The following is a 17,112-nucleotide window of genomic DNA, read 5'->3' on the forward strand; positions in this document are numbered from 1 at the left end:
TTGTTTTCCATTTTTTTATCTTGGCCATCCTAGGGAGTGAAATGACATCTCACTGTGGTTTTGATTTGTGTTTCTCTGATGGCTAATGACGTTGAGCATCTTTTCATATGTCTGCTGGCAATTTGAATGTCCTCTTCGGTGAAGTGTCTGTTCATGCCCTTTGCCCAGTTTTTGATTGGGTTATTTGTCTATTTGTCATTAAATTATAGAAGTTTTCTATATGTCTTAGATATTAGACCCTTATTGGTTACACCATTCCCAAAGATTTTTTTCCAGTGTGTAGGTTGTCTCTCTACTCTTTTGATAAAGTCTTTCGATGAACTTTCGTGAGGTCCCAGTTACCTATTTTGTTTTCTGTTCCTTGTGCATTAATTGTTGTATTTGAAAATCTATTACTGAAAAAAAATTAGATCCCAAAGCTTTGCTCTTATATTTTCTTCCAGGAACTTCATGGTTTTAGATTTAACATTTAGGTCCTCGATCCATTTTGAATTAGTTCTTGTGGATGGTATGAAGTATGGATCTTGTTTCATTTTTCTGCACATGGAAGTCCAGTTTTGCCAGTCCCATTTGTTGAAGAGACTGTTCTTTCCCCACTGAATGGATTTGGCATCCTTGTTGAAAATCAGCTGACCATAAGCCATAAGCGAGCTTTTTCTTAAAGAGGTAGATAGTAGATATTTTAGGCTTCGTGGGCAACATGGTCTCTGTTGTAGCTGCTCAGCTCTGCCGTTGCAATACAAAAGCAATCATAGACAACACGTAAATGAATGGGTGTGGCTGTGTGCCACACGGCAGTTTGAATTTCATATGATACATGTATTATTCATTTGAATTTTTCATTTAAAAATGAGAAAACAATTCTTAGCAGAATTGACTCGTGGGCTGTAATTTGCCAACCGCTGTGAATGGACTCGACGACAGAGGGTTTGGTTTTGGTTTGTTGTAGGTCATGACAATATATTCTAGAAAGTGACAGTCCATGGTCTGGGTGAGAGTGGTCTGCCGTATGGTTGTGGTGGTTCTGGACAGTGTTATCCTGCTGCTGGTAATACTCGCCTGTGGTGCCGGAGTCGACAGGCCCTGTTTAGGCTGTGGGATGTCTGTGGTTACTGACTGGTTCCTTTTCAGCACCACCTGTCTGGGGGAGTGGACCTTGTTGTGCCAGTGAGCTGTGGGCTGTACGGGGCGCTGAACAGTGTGCCAATTGCTGCTCTGGACGACGTGAGCTATATGTGCCATCCTGACCATTGCCAGCTCTGCAGCGGGCATTCATTTACGTTTCACCTAGCTAATTAGGCCATGCTAATTGCTGCCGCCCAAGGCACAGTTTCTTTTGCTCTAATTGGGATGTGGTGAAATTACTGTCTTCCACTGAGCTGCGTCTCTCTGCCCGTGGGCTCCCGTGGGTGCCCCAGTTAGCACCTGCTCTTGTCATCTGTGCCCCCCACCACCCTGCCCGGTGTGTAGGTTCCCACTGCAGAGGCTGCCCTTGTGTGAGGTGCTGAATCTACTCCTGCACAGGAAGGCAAAGGAGAGAGACACCAATTTAACCTCGACAGCAAACTCATCACCCCTGCAGTGTGTGAGCATTTTCCTGTTCTAGTTACACCACTGCTGTGGGACTCAAGAGCAACTCAGCTCCTGTTTTGTCTCCTGCAGGGCGGGAAAGGACGCATCGGAATGATCATCTCCTCCTACACGCACTTCACCAACGTCTCAGCCAGGTAGGATGATGTCCGCATGCCGCCTTCGAGTGTTGTGGGGCTCAAAGGCTAAGTGGGATGGAAGTCAGCACCCTAGGAGCCACCCTGGGGTCTGAGGGCTCCCGGAGTAGCCACACCAGTGCGCTGCACTGGGCTGCATCTCTGAGGCCCAGCGTCAGTGCTGCCAGGTTGGTTAAGGGGTTTTACACTCGGGGGGACAGATGCTTTCTTGGTTCAGAAATTACTTATGATTGATCCATGGAGGCATCAAAGATACCTTGCACTCACTGTCATTCTCTACTAAAAATAATGGAGACAAGTATTACTGCTGTTAACAGCAAGAAGTGTCATCTCAGTCTATGCTGCCACACCTTGTAGGTAATAATGCCAATAGCCACCATCTTTTGCACGCACTGGACCTTTGGGAAGGAGCCTTGATGGTGCAGTGGTTAAGTGTTGGGCTGCTAACCAAAAGGTCAGCAGTTTGAATCCACCAACTGCTCTTTGGAAACTCTATGGGGCAGCTCTACTCTGTCCTATAGGGTCGCTATGAGTCGGAATGGACTTGACAGTAATGGGTTTGGTTTTATTTTGGTCCTTTGGGAAGCACTTGACCAGTATTCATTTTCTCACTTAATCCTCCCAACTAACCTGTGAGGCAGTTATCATCCTTCTCATTTTACATATGAGGAAACTGAGGCTCAGAGGGGTTGGGCGGCTTGCTGGCGATCACGCAGCCTGTGAGTGGGCTGACAGGTTTGACCTTGGGGGTGGGGCCAGGACCACATTGTCCTTGGTCAGCCTTGCCCAGCATAGTGTCCAGAGGATTCGGTTCTCAGGAGGTGAAGAAGCCATTGTGGAGACATCCCTGGCCTCTGCCTGCCCCCCAGGCCATGCGCAACAGGCACAGCCAGGCTGGGAGGGGCTCAGCCTCCAGGCAGCCCTACTGGCACTGGGATGTGCAGGGTACACCCAGATACCACCTCATGGCACACAGATCTCCACTCATGCTGGAAATTCAGTTCAAAAATATCATTCTTTATGGGTTTTAAATTTGCATCTGTTCTCTCTTTTCAATGCCCACCTTGTAAAGCATGAACTATTCCTTTCTGAGGAAATATAAGCCTGTTCATATTAGCCGATAAACCTTTTCCTTTCTAGCATTAGGGAGTGAAATTTGACTTTCTGAATGTTTTCTCTGGAAACAAATTGGGGCGCTTGTGCCTGCCAGGGAGGAAACCCAAGCCCCAAGTGAAAATCAAATACCCTCATGGTGATAATAAGTGTTTGTGTATGTGCCAACCTGGTGGAGATTCCTGGTCACATTGAACCACTCCATTCAGCCAAAGACATTTGGTCAGAGACCAAAGTGAACCTGGTGGAATCTGGACAAAGACCACCCTCTGCATTTCTGCCCCCAACAAGGCAGTTCTTTTTGGAACTGAAGGTCCAGGCACTGTGGACGGTCCTGTCCTTCTTCGAAAGGATGATGAGAAATGGGTTTTTTACTTAAAACTCATCAGTGATACTGTTTCTGAAAACCCTGCTCGTTCAGAATATTTCGTGTATATTTCAGCTGCGTGGTGTTGTTGTTCTGTGCTGTCAAGTCAGTTCTGACTCACAGCGACCCTGTGCCCCACAGAATGAAACCCTGCCGAGTCCTGAGCCACGCTCACGGTCGTTGTTACGTTTGAGCCCATTGTTGCAGCGACTGTGTTAATCCATCTCATTGAGGGTCTTCCTCTTTTTTGCCAACCCTGTACTTTACCCAGCATGATGTCCTTCTCCAGGGACTGGTTCTTCCTGACGACGTATCCAAAGTGTCATAAGGACAACATGTCCAAACGTGTCATAAGGTTTTCACTGGCTAGTTCTTTTCAGAAGTAGACTGCCAGGTCCTTCTTCCTAGTCTGTCTTAGTCTGGAAGCTCAGGTGAAACCTGTCCGCCATGGGGGACCATGCTGGTATCTGAATACCGGTGGCATAGCTTACAGCATCACAGCAACACACAGTATGACAGACTGACAGACACGTGGGGGTCAGCTGCATGGTGTCATGGAATTCACATGAATTTCTCAGAGGCTTTGTGTGCTCATCTGGAAAGTGGGAATAATAGTTGTACCTTAGAGTTCTGGGAAAATCGAATGTGTCATTATATGTAAAGCACTTAGAACAAGAACAGTGCACAAGTATTAGCTGTTATTAATGCTGCTGTTACTAGTAAGAGTAATAATGTTAAGTACTTTTAGATAAAATGTGATGGCACTACAGCAGTGTTTTCTAACATGCTTTTCTAAATTAACACTATTTTGTGTCTTTCCTTGACAGTACCATCATTTTAATGGCTACTCAGTGCTCCATTAGATGAATAGAATAGTGTATATTTCATCAGTGGCTGATTTTGCATATGCAGGTTGCTCCCAGTTTTTCTTTAGAATTTACGTTGCTTCTGTTACTCTCTACTGTAAAGCATGCCATGATAAACACATTCTTCTGTTTACAGTTTTGATCGTTTCTATGGTCTTTTTCTTTTAGAGTAGGTCATAAGGAACACACATTTTTAAGGCCTTTATCACAAATTTGCTCCAAAACAAAAACAGAAGCTTCAAGTCACAAAGGAAGAACAACATTCTTGTATGAACACCCTAAAAAGAAGAGTTCACAAAAATAAAATAAATAATGTCATTAATGCTAATGATGATGTTAATGTTATACATAAATATTGACCAGAATGCACTATCATCATTTAATAAAACAACTGAATTCCTGAAAAAAACTGTGCTTAAAAGTGAAAGGATAAATATATAACTAGAGTTTTCAACTTAAATAAAAGAGATCACTCAATAGATTAAATAGAGTTTAAATGGACCCTTCGGTGTGTCACAGTCCCATTAACTCAACCCTTTATTTAGACAGATGCAAGCAGTGAGACCCACTCCGTAGCATATGATGGAAGTCAAACCGCACTACATTTAATTTTGAGTATTTGCTTTGTCCTTCTGCCTGTCTCTCTATGTATTTTCCCCTAGTCTTTTTCCCAGGTCTTGGTGGTATCCACAATTCTGGAACTGTATATAAATTGTCTGGATGGGCACATGCACATTTTTCTAAGGGCAGGGTCCAAACTTACATCAGATTTTCAAGATTTGGCTCAGACAGTCTTAGGAGTTTGGACTTAACTGCACGGATATTCCACTATTTATTCTGAGGTCATGCCAGAAAACCCAAAGACCCGATATGGTGTTTCCTAAAAGTTCATTGAATGCTACTCTGGCATTTGGAATTCAATGTCAAATGAATTACTTGGAAAAGCTAGTATTCCTTCTGTGACACTAACTTCAAAAAAATACCCAGGCCACTCCTAAGATGTGAGGATGCCATTACGATACCCCTGCTGGGCCGCGCAGGGTGCTCTCAGCCCTTGTCAAGCCTGTTTATAGAAGAGACTTACTAACCTGGAGCTTGCAGGCCATCCCACGCCTGGCCCAACCTGTCTTCTGAAACTTGATGGGGTGTCCACCAACTGAGGTGTTCTGGAGCTCTGTTTCTCACGCCTATACCCCTGTTGGTTTGCAAAAGCTTCCTCATGAAGCTGGGACTTGGGCCTGCCTCGTCATCTTATGTGGAGCCCCGTTTAAACTGGTCTCATTTGTTTGGGAGGCATGGTGGAAACAGGGACTGCTTTTGGATGCTGGCCCTGTGGCAGCTGCCTGAGAAACCTCAGGCAGGTTAGTATTCCATGAGCCGTGTCTGCAGCACATTTAAGTACCAGACCCTGAGATAAGATGGTGGCATTCCAGCTGAGATTTCCGACCCGCTGGTGTGCATTTCCCTTTGAAATGAACGTATCCCCGGGGAGATGAATTCTAAGAGAAGATGGTTGAAGTGGGTATACACAAGGTGTAGCGAAAGAATGGGCCTGCTTGTGGGAGCGGTCACTCAGCGCAGCCACAGAACACTTGTCACATTCCACCTGGCCGTGCCATGGGAATACAGCTGAGTTAATGCACTCTCTCTTTCTCTGCTTCCCCAGTGCCGACCAAGCCCTTGACAGATTCGCAATGAAGAAATTTTACGATGATAAAGTTTCAGCTTTAATGCAGCCATCCCAAAAACGGTATGTATCTACCACCCCCTCACACCCCCCTTCCCTGAGCCAGAGCAAAATTGTAAATGGGATTTTATATTAAAAAATGCTAAATGACACTTTTCCACTGAAGAGACAGAAGAGACCCTCCTCTGGGCCCCCACAGGGAATGGTTGGCCTAAGTCCTCCAAAGAATCTGAGGGAGGGGCTTTTTCGTGGGGAGAGGAGAAATTAAACGAGGAAACATTGTGTGGTGGTGGTGGTGGGAGCCGCCTGCGCCGCTGGCTAGCTCCAGAGAGATCGAGGGATGCTTTGCTTCTCCACATTCTCTGCAACTTGGGTCTTCCACCCTCTGGCAAGTTTTCCTTTCTACTGTTATTATTCTGAAACTTGTTTCTATCCAGGTTCAGTAAACAAGATAGTAAATATTTTAGGCTTTGCAGGCCATGCAGTCTCTGTCACAACTGCTCACCTCTGCCATTCTGACAAGAAGGCCGCCATAGACAGTTAAGTCAATGCATGAGCACAGCTGTGTTCCAATAAAACTTTTTTACACAAACATGTGGCCGGATTTGGCCCATGGGTCATAGTTTGCTGACCCTTATCCTAGAGAACCGGCTCCCCGAGGCCAGGGCAGTATTGTTCTTTTATGTTGGAACATTCCTCTTTCTGTACTGCTTGTGTCTTACCTGGTCCATGGAAGATGCTCTCTAAGTGTTGGGTAATGGCCTTGGTGGAGCAGGACTTTCTCATTTCTGTCTGCTCTGCAGGCTGAGGTGAAGAATAAGAACTTGAGGAAAGTCAGTGTCGAGAGGTAGTGATAGAAGCTGGTAGCTGGCTTTCCTTCCAGACCCACTCACTCTGCAGATGGTGACTTAATACAGCCAAGGACACAACTACATTCTTTTTCTTTTTTAAACTGAGTGCCAATTAGTTTTTACAAGAATTGCCAAGACATTTGCCAAAATGAATTTTCTGTCCTAGAGACACATTATCTGTGTATGTGAGTTTCGATCCCTCCCTCTGTTCTCTCCTATGCACTGAGGGCCCATTCCGCCCATGTGAGTGGAAAGGAGGTCTGCATCAGGCCAGAGGTGTGTGGTGGTCAGGAGCAGGGGCTCGTTATTTCGACTTGGGAGAGGGATTTCAAGGACTGCCAGGGGCACCTTCTACTTTTATCTTGGGTGTTTCCAATGGCATGGGTCTGTTTCTGTTCACACCAGAATGTGCTGGAGAAATGTGGGCTCCACATGTGGGCCTGGCCTCATCCTACTATGAGCAAAAGACCCCACAGAGAAGGCAAGTCGCTTGAGGAAAAACCAGCGTTCTGTCAGTATTATATTTAAATAACCCCTTGCTCTATCTTGAACCATTAAGTGTCATTTCTCTGTTGAGTTGTTTCCAGAACAGGGCCATTAATGGGACCTCCTGTGTGGGAAGTGAGGAGTAACCCATGCAGAATGCCTAGCACACACCCAGAAATGATGTTTGCTCTTATTTTCTTCTTTTTGTTCTTATTACTTACTGCTCTGACAGCTTTCTAATAGCATTAAAAGAGTGTGGAAAAAAGGGGAAAAAAATCTCATTTCAATATACCCCCAAATTTTCATGTGTAATACATACACATAAGGTCACCATGAGTCAGTCAGAACTGACTCAATGGCAAACCACAGCAACAGCGAAGTTTTCTTGCCTCCTGTCGTTACATATTTGAAGGTCTAGCATTTACATTTCTGTAACGATGGCTTGGGTTTGATTTTGCATTCCAAGACTGCACCCAGAGATCAGGAGAAATGATCCTTATTCCTGGCACCCTGCTCTGTGCCTGCACTCAGCAGATGCTCACCAAATTGTTATTTATTGAGTGGTTGAATAACCTAATAAATGCATAAAATGAATCTAGAGGAATATTTCAAACCAGGGCTAAATTTTTTGGCATTTCATGTTACAAAATATAGTGAGGGGACTGTGTGGGAGCTTTGTGGGCTATTTTAGAACTGAGCTTAAGAAATTATTTCAAAATCTCATAACAAGGAGAGTGAATTAATTAGCTTGGCATTTGTGGCTCCGAGAAGCTTATCTTGTCAACAGTGACTTCCCCAGCAGCCATTGACAGAGAAGTGACAGCTTCATCGGAGCCTTTGCGTAATAAATATTTGGCTTAGCTAGCTTGTTATGCATGCAGTCCATTTGGTTAGAGGTATATTCTCTGTTACTTTGCTCATTTCACGTAAAAGCCATCAAGCCCACAGGAGCCAGGGCAGTAATGGCCCGTGAAGTTCCTTGTTTCCAGCACAAGAACTGTGGCTGTAGGCAGTCCTCTTTTTGTACCTTCGGCCTTCAGCAAACAGAGGTCTGCCAGAGAAGCAGCTTTTCAAACCCTGATGTTAGCCTCCTGTTGTGGTTGGCTGCTGTGGAGTCGGCCCCTGACTCATGACCACCCTATGCACAATGGGATTGGACTGCTGTGATGCATAGGATTTCATTTGCTGATTTTCAGAAGGAGATCACCAGGTCTTTCTTCCTAGTCTGTCTTCCTCTGGAAGTTCTGTTGAAACCTGTTCAGCATTACAGCAACACACATGCCTCCGCTGACAGACAGGTGATAGCTGTGCGTGAGGCGTATTGGCTGGGAATCAAACCTGGTCTCCTGCATGGAAGGCGAGGATTCTACCACTGAACCGCCTACGCTCCCACCTGCCCTCTTGTTACCCAGTGATAACTATCGACGGTGCCTGTGAACTTGGAGGCCCTTGTATAGCTTAGTTTATCATCAACATAATGGAAGTGAGTCATTAGATTGTTGAAATTACTGACCTTCCTCCTTTTCCTTTCTTGTGAAGAGGAAGGAGTTGAGAAAGCAGCACCAGTGTCTGGCTTCCATCACTTCGTCTTTAATAGGGAAGAGTGGTTGGTGATCAGTAATTCTTTCGGACAGCTAACATCTGAGGGCGAAGTGCAAAAGTGACCACGAGGAGGCCCAGGTGGGGTTATGGAAGACCATCATCCCCACATCCTTTGTGCACAGTCATGAGTGTCCCTTTGAGGTGAAGGGAAGAGAGACTAAAAATTGTGACATGCAGAAATTAGGATTTCCTCAATGTTTCCAATAGCTGAAAATGATCCTGACCTTATAGTATTATTTGATCTTTGATATTTCTATAATTTTTGACACGATTGCATGGGTACCTCAAAGAAAACTCGGACCTAAAGCAAGGGAAGATGGCAGGGAAGGGGTTGTCCAGGCCCTTTATCACAAGGGCGCTGCTGCTTGGCGAGGCCCCGGCATGGTGAGCAGGCTTACTGCACTTTGTGGCATGGAGACCCCCCACCTGTCCCTACATGCAGAGGTGGAGACAGACGGTTAGCCTTGCCACAGAGCCTTGCAGCTTCAACCTGGCTGGCTGCTTCTCTGGACCACGTACCCCAGTCCTTGGGCCCTGACGGATGCTGCCCCCTGACAGCATGTAACGGGACAGAGGCTGGGTCCTCTGCGTGAGTTCATTACCTGCTCCCTGGGCACCATCCTGGCGCTGAGATCCAGCACAACTCCTCTTGGCAGCCATCCTGCAGGCTCGGTCTCATCATTCTCTCCTTTAGCAATGGGAGAAGGATTCCTTGGGGGGTGCAAATGGTTAACGTGCTGAGCTGCTAACTTAAAGGTTGGAGGTTCGAGTCCACCCAGAGGTGCCTCGAAAGAAAAGTCTGGTGATCTACTTCCGAGGAACCAGCCATTGAAAACCCTGTGGAGATCAGCTCTACTCTGACACACATGGATTCCCCCACTCTCCTGGCTAATTGGGAGCATCTCAAGGCATCACTCATCAGAACCCTCCATGTTTGCGTGTAGATATAAGATGTAAAGCCAGTTCCCCTCAGGTAGGGGGTTCGCGTGTGTCTTGGGCCTAGGGAGTGTGCAGAGGGTATGAAGGGAGTCATTGCACCGAGTGGTCACCTGTGTGTGATCCACCTGAGCAATTGCCAGGTGCTGATGGAGTGAATCATGTTCCTGTGACTAGAGCTTCCCAGTGTCGGAAGAAGGGAAACTGCTGTACAGAGAGGCAGATGATTCAGTTAGAGGTCCCTGTACTCCAAATATCTGTGATTAAAAAAAGAAAAACATAATAATAATAAAAGTCTATGATTCCTTTACCTTGCTGAAAACTAAGGAAACCAAGAACCATGAAATCTGCAGTGGGTGAAATTTGTGGTGGTTGTTGTGTGCCGTTGACTCGATTGTGACTCATAGTGACCCTATAGGGCAGAGTAGAGCTGCCTCATAGGGTTTCCAAGGTTGTAATCCTTACGGCCACCACATGTCTGTCAGTTTGTCATACTGTGGTGGCTTGTATATAGCTTTGATACAGGAAGATTTGCCACCAGTATTTCAAATACCAGCGGGGTCACCCTTGGCAGACAGGTTTCAGCAGAGCTTCCAGACTCAGACTAGAAAGAAGGACCTGGTGGTCTACTTCTGAAACAATTGGCTGGTGAAAACCCATGGAACCAGCAGTCAAGAAATCAAAGGATGCATTGCATTGGGCACATCTGCTGCAAAAGACCTCTTTAAAGTGTTAAAAAGCAAAGGTGTCACTTTAAGGACAAAGGTGTACTTGACCCAAGCCATGGTGTTTTCAATTGCCATGTATGTGTATGAAAGCCAGACAGTGAATAAGGAAGACCGAAGAAGAATTGATGCCTTTGAATTATGGTGTTGGCAAAGAATATTGAATATTGCATGGACTGCCAGAAGAATAAACAAATCTGTCCTGGAAGAAGTACAGCCAGAATGCTCATTAGAAGCAAGGATGGAGCGACTTCATCTCACATACTTCTGACATTGTTATCAGGAGAGACCAGTCCCTGGAGAAGGACATCACGCTTGGTAAGGTAGAGGGCCAGTGAAACAGAGAAGGACCCTCAACAAGATGGATTGACACAGTGGCTGCAACAATGGGCTCAAGCGTAACAGTGATTGTGAGGATGACGCAGGACTGGGCAGTGTTTCGTCCTGTTGTACGTAGGGTCGCTTTGAGTCGGAACCATACTTGAAGGCACCTACCAACAACAATCCTTATGGGAGCAGATTGCCAGGTCTTGTCGCCCATGGAGCCACTGGTGGGTTCAAACCACCAGCCTTTTGGTTAGCAGCTGAATGCTTAACCATTGTGCCACCATGGCTCCTCTGGCAAAATTTAGATTAAAAATAATCAAACTGTTCACCCACTTGTATTTCAAAGTACAACAGAAGCTAAGAAATCTTGTTGTTAAGGGAGAAAATGCCAGACAGGAAAGGAGTGTGGGTGCCCTCTGGTGGTGAGGCCCGCTGCGTGGCCTGGGTCATCTGGCCTCGGTCATCTCCCAGGGCCTGGTCACGTGCCCCTTGAGGTCCACCAGCACCATTGTGAGGTTTTGTGCTGTCCTGAACAAGAAGAAGCACATTTTGCCCTCAAGAAAGTGGAAGTACTGAAATGCCTTGTTTTCTAGGAAAAAAAAAAAAGAAGCGTAACTTCCTTTCTAACGTTCTCCTATGAGAGTGGTATATAAGTAGTTATTTTTTTTCTTTTAATGTTTACCAGAAATTTACTTTTGTTCAGTTTGCTTTGTATACAGATTCAGCTGTTGACATAATGGGCTGTGTCTGAACTGCCAGCATAAATTAGAGATTTTTCTTTAATATAAGTAAGGTTAAGCTTAGTGACCATTGCAGGCGTGGGATGGAGTATTATTGGCTCAGAGGGAAATGGACTGGGCCTGGGTGGTTAGGAGGCGTGAATGGTCCTGTGCTGATAATGCTGGTATTTAACTCTCTCAGTCATTACTCACTGACTCTCCTGTTTGCTAGGTTCTGCTGTAGGCATTAGAGATATACATAGATGATTAGACTGTGGGTGTTTGGGTTTTTTGTTTGTTTTGTTTTGTTTTCCCCTTGCAAAGACTGCAGTACTTTGTTAGAAAAGACATGGGAACAAATAGACTGAGTGTAAGGTGTTGCGTGCCAGGGGAGGGTGCGCGTGCAGGGTGCACTGAGGGTGCATGCACAGCATGGGAGGGGGTTGGGGAGCCACAGGGAGAGGAGCTAGGGGAAGGAGCTGCCACGTGGCAGTCACATGCATGGGAGATCGGGTTTGCAGGGAGAACAGCAGGCACTCCAGGTGGAGGTAATGGCCGAGGCCAGAGCAAGACCGGTGTCTGTACTCACTTCTCCATCATTATGATTACGTCTGTCGAGTACCACCAAGATACAACCCTCCTGCTGTGGGAACTTCTCTCTCAACTACCACATGCACATAGAAGATGACTGAAGTCAGGATTGATGCAGGTGCACAATGTTTAATTAATGCACTTTAGCAAAGAAGAAAAAGTAGGAAAAGAAGTCACGTCTTCCAGGCATATAGCAGATGTCAGCTTAGCCAGAGTGGAGATGGGAGCATGAGGAGAAGCCAGGGAGAAGAGACAGGTAGAAGCAGCGCAAGAGTTCAGAAGCCGGGATTTTGTACCATATATTTTAAGGTTAGAGAACCTCTGGCCAATCAGATGTAGCCTCCGTAGGCTTCGGTATAGGATGGAATCTGTCTGCCATGAGTGGACTCCTACTCATGGTGACCTCACATGTGTCAGAGTAGAACTGTGCTCTCCAGGGTTTTCAATGGCAGCATTTTCAGAAGTAGATCTCCAGGCCTTTCTTCTGAGGCACCTGTGGGTGGACGTGAACTTGCAACTTTTCAGTTAGCAAGAGCGTGAATTAAACATTTGCACCACGCAGAGACTCCGTGGTGGGAACAAGGAAGGTTATGGGTGTGGATAGAGTACAGGTGATGGAGGTAGAACAGCTGGGCAGGTAATTGTGCCGCTTAAGGGGGCAGCTTCAGCTGGAGAGAGCACACACGTTATGGCAGGTCGTTTGTGCTCCTGCGTCACCTTCTGTGGACCTCAGCCTCACGGTCATGCCAGCCAGCACACGGGTACTTGGAGGGTGTGGGGGCCCCTGCACATGGGACTACCCAGCCTCAGGTTCATCCCATCGTGGAGGCCCAGTGTGGGCAGCTCCCGGCTAGAAGGCAGCTTTATGGTTCCGGATCCCTGGTTCCAGGCACACAGTGGGTACTCTGTGTGGAAATCCCTCAGCTGCGTGATGGATTCCCAAGTTCATGCCTGAGGCTCTGCAGGGAAGCTGGCCAAAGAATGCTGAAAACTCACCATGCTGTCAGCTGCTAGGAGGGCATCCCCTCCCAGAGCCCCAAGGTGGCAGACTGTGGATCCACCTGTCTTCATCCTTCCCTTCCCAGCTCTGCATACACTTGGGGTGGGGCCGGTGCTGCCCTTTGGAAGCTCTGAGCTTGCTGTCCTTTGCAGGTACGTGCAGTTCCTCAGTGGCCTCCTGTCTGGGTCAGTGAAAATGAACGCCTCTCCGCTGTTCCTGCATTTTGTCATCCTGCACGGCATCCCCAACTTCGACACAGGTGGAGGTGAGTGATGGCAGGCAGCGGTGGTGTCGGGGTTTCCCATCCCTGGTGCGGTGACGCTCCTGGCTCTGGATTGAAGCAAGCCTCCCCGCTCCCTTGAGGACCAGGAAGGTTATATGTTCCCTAGTGGTTGTAGTACTTTGCCGTGGACCACCACCCTGTGGGCAGAGCAGTGTCTTGGTCTGATGAGGCTGACTTGCTTCAGAGAACAGGTGTTCAGTGAGGTGGGCTGAAGCGTCCTTTTCCCCCGGTGCTCTGTGGTGACATCTTGGGCCAGCAGCACAGTTGGGTTCTGAGAGCATCCCAGCAGGGGAGAGACCTGAACCTACCCAGTCATCTCGATGACTCTTCTCCCAAGTCACATCAGACACCTCATCTCCGGATGCCCCTTCTGTAGTAACCCGAGAGGAGAACACATGCTGCAGCCCACGGTCCCTTTATGCCCCGAGCTCTGGGCTAGCACGTGCGGGCTCCTTGCCTCCTAACGCCTCTTCCCTCTGCTTGCCACACTCCTATGTGTTCTTTGCTGTCGGACACTGCCCAGGCTTCAGGTGTCTGACAGCTAACCACCTCTCTTGCAGTGTGCCGGCCCTTTCTGAAGCTCTACCAGGCCATGCAGCCTGTGTACACGTCGGGGATCTAGTAAGTGTATTCTGATCCCTGGGGGTGGTGGGGTGGACCCCAGCTGCTTCTCCCGCAGGGTGGGGGTGGGCTGAGACAGCTGGTGGGGAGCACAGGGAGAGCTAGCAACCACGCCTTCCTCCTGACCCTGAGGGAGGCTTGTTGCTGTCACTCCAGACCATCAAACGTGCATGGTTGCTGGGGCTTCAAGGGAAGAGAGGGCCATTTGCCTTTGGGAGTGAACATATTGCAAAGAGTCCTGTGACAAGGACTGGTTGCATTTTTTCTCTCTTCTTTGGATTTTAGACACTGGGTTCCCTCACATACTAAGCATTTGTAGGGATTTCTGGGGTTTTTTTGTCTTTATTGTTTGTTTTTGAAAAAAACATTCTGTGGGCACAAATGGAGAGCTAATAAAGGTAAAAAATGCTCCCATCATAGCACCACCACTTGCAGCGGCTCGTTTCCAGGCTTCTGGATTTGCTCTGGACTCTAAGTGTTAGTGCCGCATTGCCCTGGGGGCTTCCTGCAGCAGTTACAGCAGCCTGCACGCTCCACATCCCAGGGCTGGGCCGATCCGGGTCCCTCAGGCCACCGTCCACCCTGGCTAACGCTGCCCGACCCTCCCTGGCCTGCTCACTTTTTCTGCCTTTTTGCACTCATTTCCATAGACTAGACTCTTAGAGGTTGGATTATTGAGCAAATCAGGATGTGTTGTGCAGTTGCTGAGTTTTCAATTGTAGTGTTGCTTTTCTCAAAATGTTTTCTTCCCATTACCTCACGCACTTGCACACTTGTTTATCCCAAAGCACCGTCAGCCCCGAAAACCAGAGCAGGGTCTGCATCGCCATCGAGCCAGCGCAGCTCCTGAAGGGGGACATCATGGTGAGTGTCCCCGCGTCTGCCGGGGCTGCCCTGCCCGCTCAGGGACGACGGCGCAAATTTTATCTTAAAACAATGTCCCTCCCTTACGAAAAAAGCCCATAGGAAGAATGAAAGGTAACTTTACTGTAGGCATTTGGTTAATTTCCCAACCACTTTAATTAAAGAGACGGAACAAATCTTTGTCCTCGATTCTCTTTCATTGTACAGCCATTATGTGAACTTGCAATTGAAGTCCTAACCGAGCCACAGAGCATCTGAGGGCTCTCACTTCCTGTTCATATTTGCAATTTTCACATGATAACAAGACTTGCAGGGCGTAGGTATAGGAGTAAAATATTTATTTATCATTAATAGCGAAAGGATGAAATGCAACTAGTGTACTTACAGCTTGGCTAATGATCCAAACAGCTTTGATTCTTGGGTAATTTGGTTCTTGGCTGAGATTAGCTGCTAATTTTTTACCTTTCATGTATGTTGAAAGTAGAAAAGTTCATAATTTTCAAATAATATTAGGACAGATTTTGTCTGAAATAAGGAAAACCTTTATGGCAAATATTTACTGCTTTCAGCATGCATGTTGTTGTTAGGTGCTGTCCGGTCGGTTCTGACTTATAGCAGCCCTGTGTACAACAGAACAAAACACTGCCTGGTCCTGCAGCATCCTCACAATTGTTGCTTTTTGAGCCCATTGTTGCAACCACTGTGTCAATCCATTTCTGCAAGTGTCTTCCTCTTTTTTGCTGATCCTCTGCTTTACCAAAGCATGATATTCTTCTCCAGGGACTGGTCCCTCCTGATAACATGTCCAAAGTACGTGAGATGAAGTCTCACCATCCTCGCTTCTAAGGAACATTCTGGTGGTACTTCTTCCAAGACAGATTTGTTTTTCTGGCAGTCAGTGGTATGTTCATTATTCTTTGCCAACATCATAATTCAAAGGCATCAGTTCTTCTTTCGTCCAGCTTTCACATGCATATGAGGTGATTGAAAACACCATGGCTTGGGTCAGGCGCACCTTATTCCTCAAAGTAACATCTTTGCTTTTTAACACTTTAAAGAGGTCTTTTGTAGCTGATTTGTCCAATGCAATATGTCCTTTGATTCCTTGACTGCTGCTTCCATGGGCATTGATTGTAGATTCAAGTAAAATGAAATCTTTGACAATTTCAGTGTTTTCTCCATTTATCATGTTACTGCTTATTGGTCCAGTTGTAAGGATTTTTGTTGTCTTTATGTTGAGATGTAATCCATACTGAAGGCTGTAGTCTTTGATCTTCATCAGTAAGTGCTTCAAGTTCCCTTTGCTTTCAGCAAGGTTGTGTCATCTGCATATGGAAAGTTGTTAATGAGTCTTCCTTCAGTCCTGATGCCACGTTCTTCCTCATATTGTCCAGCTTCTTGGATTATTTGCTCAACGTATAGATTGAATAAGTATGCTGAAAGGATATAACCCTGACACACACCGTTCCTGATTTTAAACCAAGCAGTATCCCCTTGTTCTGTTTGAATGACTGCCTCTTGGTCTATGTACACGTTCCTTATGAGCATAATTAAGTGTTCTGGAATTCCCATTCTTCACAATGGTATCCAAAATTTGTCATGCTACCTCCAGAAATGGTTGAACGTCGACCAGTTCTTTTTAGTACAGTGACTCTGGGTATTCCTTCCATCTTCTTTTGATGCTTCCTGTGTCATTCAATATTTTGCCCGTTGAATCCTTCAATATTGCAACTTGAGGCTTGAGTTTTTTCTTCAGTTCATTCAGCTTGAGAAATGGTGGACGTGTTCTTCCATTTTGGTTTTCTAACTCCAGGTCTTTGCACATTTCATTATAATACTTTGTCTTCTCAAGCCGCCCTTTGAAATCTTCTGTTCAGCTCTTTTACCTCATCATTTCTTCCTTTCCCTTTAGCTGCTCTATATTCAACAGCAACTTTCAGAGTCTCTTCTGACATGCATTTTGGTCTTTTCTTTTTTTCCTGTCTTTTTAATGACCTTTTGCTTTCTTCACATAAGATGTCCTTGATGTCATTCCACAACTTATCTGGTCTTTGGTCATTAGTGTTGAATGTGTGAAATCTGTTCTTGAGATGGTCTCTAAATTCAGGTGGGATATACTCAAGGTTGTATTTTGGCTCACGTGGACTTGCTTTGATTTTCTTTACCTTGAGCTTGTATATGACCAATTGATGGTCTAGTCCACAGTTGGCCCCTGGCCTTGTTATGACTGATTATATTGAGCTTCTGCATCATCTCTTTCTACAAATGTAGTCGACTTGATTCCTGTGTATTCCATCTGGTGAGGTCCACGTGTATAGTCACTGTTTATGTTGTTGAAAAAAGGTAT

General features: G+C 46.3%; 1 protein-coding gene across 1 annotated transcript in view; it reads left to right on the plus strand.

Annotated features, from left to right (window-relative positions):
• LOC101345078 (tensin-3) overlaps positions 1-17,112 on the plus strand; it is a 256,456-nt gene that overhangs the window by 144,018 nt on the left and 95,326 nt on the right. The window contains exons 9-13 of the mRNA XM_023724450.1: positions 1,663-1,727; positions 5,740-5,823; positions 13,150-13,262; positions 13,841-13,901; positions 14,690-14,765. Of these exons, the coding sequence (XP_023580218.1) occupies positions 1,663-1,727; positions 5,740-5,823; positions 13,150-13,262; positions 13,841-13,901; positions 14,690-14,765 (399 nt within the window). The remainder of the gene's footprint in view (positions 1-1,662; positions 1,728-5,739; positions 5,824-13,149; positions 13,263-13,840; positions 13,902-14,689; positions 14,766-17,112) is intronic.

The sequence above is a fragment of the Trichechus manatus genome, unplaced genomic scaffold (assembly GCF_000243295.1).
Source record: "Trichechus manatus latirostris isolate Lorelei unplaced genomic scaffold, TriManLat1.0 scaffold00247, whole genome shotgun sequence".
In the NCBI taxonomy this organism is placed as follows: Eukaryota; Metazoa; Chordata; class Mammalia; order Sirenia; family Trichechidae; genus Trichechus; species Trichechus manatus.